At 37.4% G+C, this 11,088-nt stretch overlaps 1 protein-coding gene across 1 annotated transcript in view; it reads right to left on the reverse strand.

Moving 5' to 3' along the window:
• CECR2 (CECR2 histone acetyl-lysine reader) overlaps positions 1 to 11,088 on the reverse strand; it is a 164,819-nt gene that overhangs the window by 18,834 nt on the left and 134,897 nt on the right. The window contains exons 8-9 of the mRNA XM_069094306.1: positions 10,175 to 10,258; positions 3,398 to 3,551 (exon numbers count right to left, since the gene is read on the reverse strand). Of these exons, the coding sequence (XP_068950407.1) occupies positions 3,398 to 3,551; positions 10,175 to 10,258 (238 nt within the window). The remainder of the gene's footprint in view (positions 1 to 3,397; positions 3,552 to 10,174; positions 10,259 to 11,088) is intronic.

An 11,088-nucleotide genomic window follows, 5' to 3' on the forward strand; every position in this document is an offset into this window, starting at 1 on the left:
TCTTTCCACTGAGCTCCATGCCCTGCTTTGCTCCCTCAAGTCTTGGTAGAAGTGCTGGCAATGGATCTAGCTAGAACTGAGAACAGAGTGGCAGCTATAATTGGCATAGGGCTAGGTGGTACAGCCCGGGTCTTCTCAATTATCACCAGGTGATTATTCCTATACGGACTTCTAGCTGGTCTGTGAAGAAACCCATGTTAATATAGGGGATGTGCTGGAGAGGTAGAATGGCCAAATCTTAATCTATCTCACCCTGACCTCTGTTACCTAGTCATGGGTTACATGGGTTACACACAGGTTACCTGCAGTGCACCTCCAAATAATTCATCTACATAGACTTAGGTCCCCCAACTATTTTCCTAATCTCTCAAAGGGTAATCCAATTCTGCCTTCAGAAAATGGAACAATTATTTTAATATAAGAATTAATAAAAGTGTGTATGTTGAACTTGGAAGAAGAAAGATTTGGGTTTAAATTCTGGCAATTTAAACAAGAAAAAGTGCAATTTGAGTTTTTTCATCTGTAAAATAGTTTTGCTACCTCTCAGGCATGCTATGAGGAGCAAAAATATAATACAGGAAAAATGTTTCACAAACCAGAAACCCAGCTCCAAATTTACATGGGCCAATTCAATCTTGGGGGCAACTGCTCTAACACGGGCTCATGTCTGTGTCTTCGTGGAAAAGGATACTCAGTGCCCATCCATGCACTCATGCTTTACTTAATCAGACAAAACACAACATCTTGCTGAGCCACCGAACGAGTAAAGACAATTTTCTTCCTGTCAACTGTGAGTCCCATCTCAAATTACCCATCTAGTATGATAGCACTGACAGTACCTGTAAATGGAGTACTATCTCTATTAAAGTTATGTAGAGGCAATGCAAGGGAAGTGATAATAATGCAAAAGAAATCAATAAAATAGTTTTTAAAACTTAAAAGGCAATTCTACTGACAAGAGGGAGCTGATTTTAATTAAGACTGCACTCTTCCCCCACTTCCCATCCTGTTTCTTTGTTGATGACCCAGATGTTTCTCTAAGGAGACAACAGCTTCAGAACTACTCAACTGGTGATAGGGGGGCTGAAGCCATAACCAAAGCCTGTCAGCATCATGTTCTAAATAGAACTGGCAGAAGACACAGTTACTGTGGCAGTGTTTAAGACATATATTTAGTTGCTACATGGACATAGTCTGGATTTAAAAGAATTTTCTACTCCACTGGTTTCCAAATAAGAAAATTAAGAAAGAAATCAAACTTTACCAATATGTGTGTGCACATAGGCATATATACAGATTGACATGGGCATCCTCATTTGGTGATGCATATAGCTGAGTGCATTCAGGTCAAATGGATATGAGAGACCCTGAGGGACTAATGGAAGTTCTACAACGTGGAGGGAAGGGTTAATAAAGACATGCACATCTACTTGTTCATTTTGTTGAAATAAATGAAAGTGAAATAATCATTTAACAATTGTTTTAGTGATAAACTCCTTTGTTAAATGTTCTTATTAAAATCATTGTGACTGAATATGCTTCTCTTTTGGAAAAAAAAATCTTGGTTTAACATTTTGCTATGTAGATTTGAAGGTCCAATTCTAAATTCTAAAATGTTTTGTCTGATTAAGCAAACATATGCTGTGGTTTACATGTAACAGGTCAAGTGGACTTATGGATGTTATTTAGTTTTAACTAAGCTAACCCTCACAAAATAGACAAGTGATTTACTTAATCACTTGTAATGAAACCGCAAATTGAAGAAAATAGTTGTAACATAGGGACAGTTGAGCAAGAAAACAGAATTATCACTTCTATTCCTTCATACAACAGTCATATAAATGAGGGATAAATAAAAATAATCTAATCAGATGTGACAAATTGGGCCAAAAAAATTACAGTTATCAAGAAGCTTATTTGAAATAAGAATTTACATCTGCCACTATTAATGATGAACCTCATCTTGAATGCATTATTACTGTGCTTTGGGATATTAGCTAATGATAAAATGAAGTCATCATGAAAAGTGAGACATTTAAAAACTAAGCTTTTGTTACCACCTATTAAGCTTTTGTGTCACATATAAAGTTATCATATCTACATACTACAAAACTTGAAAACAGAATTTTCTATTCTGTTTACAAAAATCTTCTAAACAAAGAATTTCATTGCTCTAAACCCATTTGTTAAAAATATAAACTTTTGCATAATTGGTAGATGGAACTGAAAAAACTGAGATCATGATTTGGTGTGTCCAGGCAAAAATTCACTTTCTTCCATATGGATCATCTATTTATCTTTGTGAAGTATCGTTTCTAGCTCTAATGGACATTAAAACTGTGTATCAGAATAAATCGAACTTAGAATGGGACCTTCAGGGGCGGCCAGGTGGCTCAGCAAGTAAGAGCACTGGCTCTAGTGTCGGGTTGACCTGGATCAAATCCGGGCTCAGATACTCAGCACCACACCCAGAAATAACTGGCCGTGTTACCTTGAGCAAGTTACTTAACCCCGAATGCTTAAAAAAAAGAATTGGACCCTCAAATCCGTACCAAAAAAAAAGATCCCCCCCACACAAAAGAAGCATTATTCAATCATAACGAATTAGGCATTTTTATTAAGAACAAAAGAATTTTTGTATCACTAAAATAATTATTAAATAATGTTTATTTTACCTTTATCTCATTCTTGACTATGTTTTGAACATAATTTATTTTTAAAATACCAATTAGGGTAAACCCTCATTTAAAAAAAAACTTCATAAAAAAAAGTTTAGAGACCATTGTTCTATTCAATTGTGAAAGGACTGAATCCCAGGATGAAGGCCAGAGAAATGTCCCTGCACTATAGAGTTAAGCTAGAGAAAAATGGAAGAGAATGTCTTCAGTCATCTCAGAACTCAATGAAGATCAGCATCCTGTCTGTAACTTAAAGTATTAAAGAGTCACCTGAAAAATAGAGAAGTGGTGATTTTATTCCATGAGTATTGAATGAAATTTCCTCACTGTGAATGTCTCTAGCCACTATGCTAACATATAACGCCTCTCGAATATATATTTTCATAAAAATTCTCATTTTTCTCACTATATTCTGTTAAATTACATACCTTCTTAAATTATTTCTAAGCACCACAAAGGAAATGGGATGCAGTATATTATGAAAACAAGGAGAGAAGTGTCTTCAGGGGAAGGGACTTGTATATGGAGTCAACTAGCCACATGGAAGAAAAGAACCAGGAAAACACAGATGGACAACCACGGAAGAAGAAAATCATTGAAAAGACCAGGGGTCAAAACAAGGCTCCACATATACATGGGAAGTCTGACTTGGCAACATCTATGAAAGCAACCATATCTTGTGCTCAATTTATTCTTATTCACGTAGAAAGCACATATACCTTCTACCGCTTTGACCTTTTCTTCCATTTCCCTCTTCCTCTCCTCCTTCAGCATCTGTTCTTGTTCTTTCTTTTGCACGGCTAAAAGGATTTGGCGTTCTTCGTCCTCCTCCTTCCGCCTCTGCTTCTCTATTCTGCTGAGCACAGGGGTCTCCTGGGAGAAACCAGACAAGTATAAAATCTTATCAACCTAGAATAATACAGTACTAGCTTACACAATTGGGGGATGGCAATCTACACAGCTGGAAAATTAAGAGTAAATATGAGTTAAATCATTATTATTTGTGCACAAATTTAAAACTGCATGTAAGCCTAAATAAAATTATATACATAAGGCAAGTATAGACATTAGGAAATTAATAAGTGACTCCTGAGAAAGGATTTAAAGAATCATGGAATTTAATTTCTGCGATATGAAAACAGAAAATGCTAAGACAAAAAATCTCAATTTTACTTCAAATATTTTTAGGACAGTATGTGGCCCTTTGAAAAAAAGAAAAACGGATGGGTAGATGGGGGCCAGTCACTCTAAAGAGCACAGATTTAATCTCATTAATGTGTCTGACTGTGAGTGAACCTCTTTTACTAAGCTTTCAGGGTTTCCCCCCACTAGAAAGGCATTATACACACTACTTAGAATTTTCTAGATTCAAAAGATGGAGGAAAAGGGAGAGAAAAAAGGAGTCTTAGAGTGCATTGGGATTTTCCAAAGCAGCAGCTGTTGTTGTCGCCCCCCCCCAAACTTATGAATAATTATGGAGAAAAAACCTATAATGACCAACTACTGTAAGCTTAGAAAATATTCCCTTTTTTAAAGAGTTGGGGAGCTATGGGTACGGAACACGGAATATACTGTCAAACTTCATTTCATGTGCTTATTAAGTTTAGTTTCCCTTTTTATTTTTCGTTCTTTGGTAAAAATGATGACTCTGGGGAAGGTAGGAAAAAAGGATATATTTAGAAATGAAGAGGATATTAAAAGGAGATAACAAAAAGAAATTAAAAATAAAAACAAAACATTGGAATGATCCTAGTAAAGTAGTAATTTGCATCTATGTCATTGGGGAATGGTGGTAGACCATTTGGAGTTAAGTTTTTTGAATCAAATCAGAAAAAAAAAAAGAATAACACTAAACACAAAGATAATGGGATTATAGTCCGGTCTAGAAGAACAAAACAAGGTCATTCATCTGGGATGCAGTGAGGGTATATCATAAAGACAACACAAAAAACTGCTTCTGTCACAACAGGTTTTGCTCCCATTGGATTTGGATATATGCTTATATTCTGCTCAGGACTGATCCATGGGAGAACCAAGGATCTACTAGTTATTCTCAATCCCTTTTCTCAAACTTTCGTCCCACAGAGACAATTCCCAGGCAATTTATTTCAACTGACACTGTCCTGCAGCCACCCCCCACTAGTGGAAATGCCCCAGATCAACAACGCCAGTAGCCTTTGGGCCTTCTCCAAGAGACCAGCCCATAGACAAGACTTTCTGCCTGCAGACCCTCAAGGACTTCTTCAGGGAAGGGAAGACACCAACATCATTTCTGTATCTGGTCTTGCTACCCTCCATTTCCTGCCTCCTGTTAGGCAGGATAAACTACCCCAAGGGTGGGAAGATGACTAGTCCTATAATTGAGAGGTCTGAATTCAATAGTTCAAGAGGTTTTTCAATATTTAACATAAAACTAATTTTTTATATTCACCCCATCATAGTGATTCTAAACCTTTGAAGGCAGATATACAAATACTCAAATGACTCTTCTCCTACTTCCCATATATCTCCTGCCGTGGCCAACAAATTTCCACTCTTGATCTGACCTCCACTGTACCTGGCACATAGGAAGTGCATAAGAAATGCTTGTTGATTATTTCTTAATTATGTAATCATTGAAGCCTGATGAACTGCATGCTTACTAACAGAGAGAAGAGTCCTTGGTTTTTGGAAAGAAGATAACTTTGCTTATTCATCCCAGGTAAAACCAAGACTGAAAAGCACATCAACCTTTTATCATGATGATTTTTAGCATGTAAGTTTGAAATCCCCAATCCTTTGGACCTGAATACGTTTTTTTGAAAGTGTGGATTTCCATTTATTAATTAAAAAAATTTTTTTTTTGCTTTTTGTAGGGGGGAAGGCAGGGCAATTGGGGTTAAATGACTTGCCCAAGGTCACACGGCTAGTAAGTGTTAAGTGTCTGAGGCCGGATTTGAACCCAGGTCATCCTGACTCCAGGGCTGGTGCTCTATTTACTGTGCCACCTAGCCACCCCTGGTGGACTTCCATTTATAATATCCTTGATAAGTGGCTGTGCACACTCTGCATGAAGATGTTCAGTGATGGAAGAAATCATTAACCCTAAAATAACTTTTGCTACTTTTGGAGAGCTCTGATTAACCAAGATTGCCTGAGTCAATATTCATAGGGTACTACTATATTCAAACAGATGCTACATGAGTTTTAATTTATTCTGAATATTCTGGATAATAACTCAATTAATGCCAATAGTGGTTTCCTTGAAAATTGTCGCTTTAGGTGAAATGAATGCCATGGGAACAATGACAAATAATCAACAGACCAAAAGTTGTATCAATGGGTTTCCAACTATATGAAGCTTAGTTATAATGTTGGGGCAATTTCAGTCGAACAAACATTAAATAGCAGCTTATTAAATAGAACTGTAGGTTTTGGGATACAAGGATGAAAGAGAATCTTTGCCCTGTGGGAACTTAAAAAGTCTCACAGGAAATAATAAGGCATAGGGCAGTGATATGAGGCCAGAGGTTAAGCTTGCACAGGGAATGGACCTGTGATTTCACAGGGAAATAACATCCTATAGAAGAGAAAATTGACTCTACCAGTGCAGGTGGTTATCTTCTCAGCAATTTATAGTCTCAGAGAACTGCCTAGAACATAGAGGGTAAATGACTTCCCCAAGGTCTTCCAGGCTCTGAGGCCACATTGCTATCTGTGACACCAGCAATGCTTCTCTGGGATCAAAGGAAGCAAACTCAATTCCTGTACCAGGTATTATCTCTATGACTTTGGGAAGTCATTTCCTCTAAGACAAGGAGACTGGACTGAGCAGAGGTTCTTAACATGGGGTCTGTGAACGTATTATAAAAATATACTGAAAGCTGTAATTAAATAGTTTCCTTTGTAATCCTCCATGTTATTTTATGCATTATTATTCTAAGGAGGGGATCCATAACCTAAGATTAGGTCATTTTTATGGCAGCTTCCATTTCCAAGTCTTACAACATAACTAAGGTACATATTAGATTGCAATAAGGGCAAAAAAGAAATCAAGACACTGAAAATTTGAGGAGAGAAGGCTCACTTTTAGCTGAAATGATAGAATCCCTGTTCTAGAGCTGGAAAGGGCTTTAGAGACCACCAAGCCAAGCCCCTTCCTTCACAGATGAGGAAAAGGTGATGGAGAGGGCAACACAAATTTAATGTGTCAGAGGTAGCGCTGGGATCCAGATCTTCCCAAGTCCACATTCAGTTCCCCAGCTATTACTCCACAGAAGCCTTTAAAATACTCAAGTTTAAAGATACAGAAAGATTTCACTCTCTTTATACCTAAATCCATCTCCACTGATGCAAAAATAATCTTCCTAAAGCAGAGGTCTGACATCATGCTGTAAGCAAAAATGCTCAGTGGCTCCTCCAGGGACTCCAGGACAAAATACAGACTCCTTAATTGGCATTGGCAGCCAGGCTCTCACCCCTCTCTCCAGATCTATCTCATTACTCCTCACTTTGTACTCTGGGCCCCAAGTCAAACTGGCTCACTTGCTGTTTCCTGAAAGTGCCATTTCCTCTTCTCCTTTCATGAGTTTGCACAGGATGGCCCCCATGCCTGGAATGCATTTCATCCTTTCTTTTGCTTTTTTCCTTCCAGGTTCAGACTCTAGAACAATCCTTTCTCGGATGTCCTAGTTTTAAGTACTCTTTTCCCCTTCAAACTAACGTGCAATTTACTTATCTGTGAAAATAATGGATCTTCCAGTAGAATGTAAGCTCTTGGAAGCAAAGAGAGCTTTTCACATCTTCAGCACCCTATAATATAGCGCCTTGCACATTGTAGGAACCTAATAACAACGTTGCTTGTTGCTCAGCCATACTTGGTTTGGGACACATTTTTTCTCTCTCAGCCTCATTTCCTCTGTCATATTTTTTTTTTGCTTTCATCATAATACGTCATCAGTCCTGCCTTTCTAACAAGCGTGCAACTACCAAGGAGGATTTTAATAAGGATCTAATCTGAACCACCTGTCTGAAATCCCCTGCAGGACTGGAAGTAGAACCTCTGATTTAATCAGAACCTCCTGATTTCCACCTCCTGCTATCAGACCCTATTTGGCTCCTCCTACTTTCTGCCAACTCACAAGAGAACAAACTGCCATGTCTAATTCCTTGGCAACGGCAATATCCAGAGTGTACCAAACTAACAGCTTTCACTGAGAATCCTAGGAGGATTCACATCAAGGTATCTTCCACATAAGTAGCAATTAAGAGAGGCCTTGTAGCAGTAGAACTGGACCTCCTGGGTGACCAGTGTGGGATGAAAAAAGCCTGGCTGTTAAGCTATGCATTAGGGATATTTAATAGCTGAAATATAGCTCTGAAACTCATTCCTCTTTCCCCTAAGAATTATTCTCAGTAATTTTTGGCTCTCCAAGTGTTCACCAGAGTGAACCAGACTCTAAAATTAGAGAGATCAATCACAAGTATTTCTGGGAGGATCAAATAAGATGTATATAGAACATTTTGTAAACTTCATAGTCTGTGTTAATGTCAGCTATAGATGAGAATAGGAAACGTTTCAAAAGGATAATGACATTACAGAAGGAAACATACAAAGTTAAACAGGAAGCAGAGAACTATATATACATATACACTAAAAAAAATGTATAAAGAGAAAGAAAACTAAGTCAAAAGGCAGCAGAAAAGACCTGGAAAGTTATAGAAATAAAAGCATTTTTACTTATAGATTTCATGTAAGATTATATTCTCATTCATTCTTACAAAACCAATTTAAATATTTTCCTAATGGTTAGGTTTATAAAACTTTTTTTAAAAATGGTTCATTGCTTTGATAGCACAAATAGTTCCAAAACACCCTCTATAAAGTGCATTCAATGAAAAGTTTATTGATTAACAGAAAGCAGAGTTGCATCCTTTTAAGTTGATGGTACTAAGAATGACCATTATATTTGAGCAGGGTTATGATGTTTCTATATCATTAAAGACAATGTTTATATTTTTCTCTGTCTACCCTTTCTTCAATTTGAATCACTTTTACACACATCTTTTTGTTTGTTTTTGAAGGGGGGAAGGCAGGGCAATTGGGGTTAAGTGACTTGCCCAAAGTCACAGGGCTACTTTTTGTGTTGCGTCTGAGGCCAGATTTGAACTCAGGTCCTCCTGACTCCAGGGCTGGTGCTCTATTCACTGTACCCCCTGGCCACATCTATATACACATTTTTACATGTGTAAAAAAATTTTTTTTAAAGAATAATGAATCTATCACAACAATGAATTTACCTCTAATACACTAGGCCTGAGTATATGGGATAAGATACTGGCTATACAATCTGAAGAACAAATTGTTACCCTGATGATTCCAGGACAGTCGATTGAATAGAAAAGGGCTGTGCTTTTAGTGAGTGCTCACTATGGAAGCTGTAGATAAAGACAGGGGATACTATCTGAATGAGGAAAATTTAGGAAGAGGAAAAGCTAGATCCCAATTGGTAAAAGGTCATTCTATAATTAAAATCTACCAGGGGGAATAAGAGACTAGCAACATGGATATGAAGTAATTCCTTACAGAACTGCCAATTTGGAGCCAAATTCTAATTACTTCTTTAAAAATTACCTATCTGAGAATTAGTAGATAAGCTCTAATTTTTTTTTACAATCAGTAAAAAAAAAAATTACAAATCAAATCTCTATTAAGGTGAAAAACAAGTTTATTTATAGTATTCTAGAAGCGGAGACCTAAAAGAGAGCTTGGTTTGTCTGCTTCAGATCTCTAATTTTACAGGTGAGGAAAGTGAAGCTCAGAGAAATCCCAAGGAATCATTGTGCTTTAATTAACATGACATCTCTGTAATCACCATTCTAATTTTTGTCGTTGAAACCAAAGTCCAAAGGCAACAGTAAGACTCTTTAGTTAATTTGCTTATTAAGGGCAAAGGTTGGATTAAAATACCTCTCCTGGGGCAAGGTTTTTTTCTAAGTTGCTTCCATTTAGCAAATATCCAGTAAAAGCACATAATAAGATTGAAAACAAATGAATGATTAAAAAATGTGGATTTTTTTATGTGTGTGGAACACACATTCTCTTGGCCTAGATCAATTCAACATGAGAGCAGCTGAGAAGCAAATAATTGGGGAAGAAAAGCTCTTAGCAAAGCATAAGAGAACAGTGGTTGAATCCAAGGCTGCAGGTGGGTAAGAGTCAAAAGAAATATAGAATAGTGGGGAAAGGGAGAAGATGCATAGGATGTATGAACACAGCACTGAACATAGTTCAAATAGAGCTCATAGTAATCTTGGGGGAAATTAGGCTTAACAGACCTGATTCATAAGGTAGAGATTAGAACAAGGATGCAGAGAAGCCAGGGTGTAGAATAGGTAACAAATTAAGAGACTACAAGTAGTCTGAGAAAGCAAATGCAGAATTCGAATTTACATTATCATATGAAAAGTAAATTTAATCTGGATAGCTCCATTATCTCTTACTTTCACACACTCACCTCATGCTTAAGGGACTTGATGGGCAGGTGATCAGACAGACATCTAGAATGTAATTCTGCCTCTGTCCGATGTAGACGCTTTTCCTAAAATTCAAAGTGAAGAGGAGAAAAGTAAAAGAAAGATCAAAGTGATCTTTGAAATTAGTACTACTGAGTACAGGATTGGCTGGAAACCTTTAGGGTACCAAACCTTGACAAACCCTGCAGTCTTCCTAAAGAAGTAAGCCAAAAGTCACAAGGACTAGATGATTTAGCACAACTTGAGAAGACCAATGTCTCAAAAGGCAGTTAGATGTCACTTAATAGTCATCGCTACTGAAGGAACCCATTAACTGTTTCATTTCATGCTTTGCTTAAAAATGTGCAGAAGCAAAGAGCCAGGGGCTATCAAGATGAAGGGAGTGGCTCTGAAATTGGGGAATTAGGAACAGTTGGGAAACACAGAATTAGTTGATTCCCTCATGGAACCATTAGAAGGAAGAGAGAGCAGATACCCAAAGCCTGGTAGCAGATGGAAGAAATAGGGAAAGGAAACATCACTCATAATTTGAATACTAGTTTAATTTTCTTCTAAATTTATTCTAGGGTTTACTAGTTGAAAATGAAGCTAATTTCCATAACTGGGTATGTAAATTTCAGGCAATACTGACTTACACTTAACTACACAAGTAAAATTACACTGCCTCTGAATGCACTCATCAATAAGTTTCCTTCAGGGCCTCATACCCTTAATTTGGCCCCCAAATAAATTTCTACTTGAGGTTCTGCTAACACAACCTTGGTTTTAAGCTCTTAGGCTCTACTGGCACAAAAACACAGGTAGTATAAGAGAGCCTAGGGTAAGGTGTAATGGGAATGTAAATTTTTAAGATCTTCCCTGCCCCTAGGCTAAAGTGCACCTGGAGCCTGGGGTG

Source organism: Petaurus breviceps, unplaced genomic scaffold, assembly GCF_028583685.1.
Source record: "Petaurus breviceps papuanus isolate PSGF00001 unplaced genomic scaffold, PetGlider_PUasm1.0 216, whole genome shotgun sequence".
In the NCBI taxonomy this organism is placed as follows: domain Eukaryota; kingdom Metazoa; phylum Chordata; class Mammalia; order Diprotodontia; family Petauridae; genus Petaurus; species Petaurus breviceps.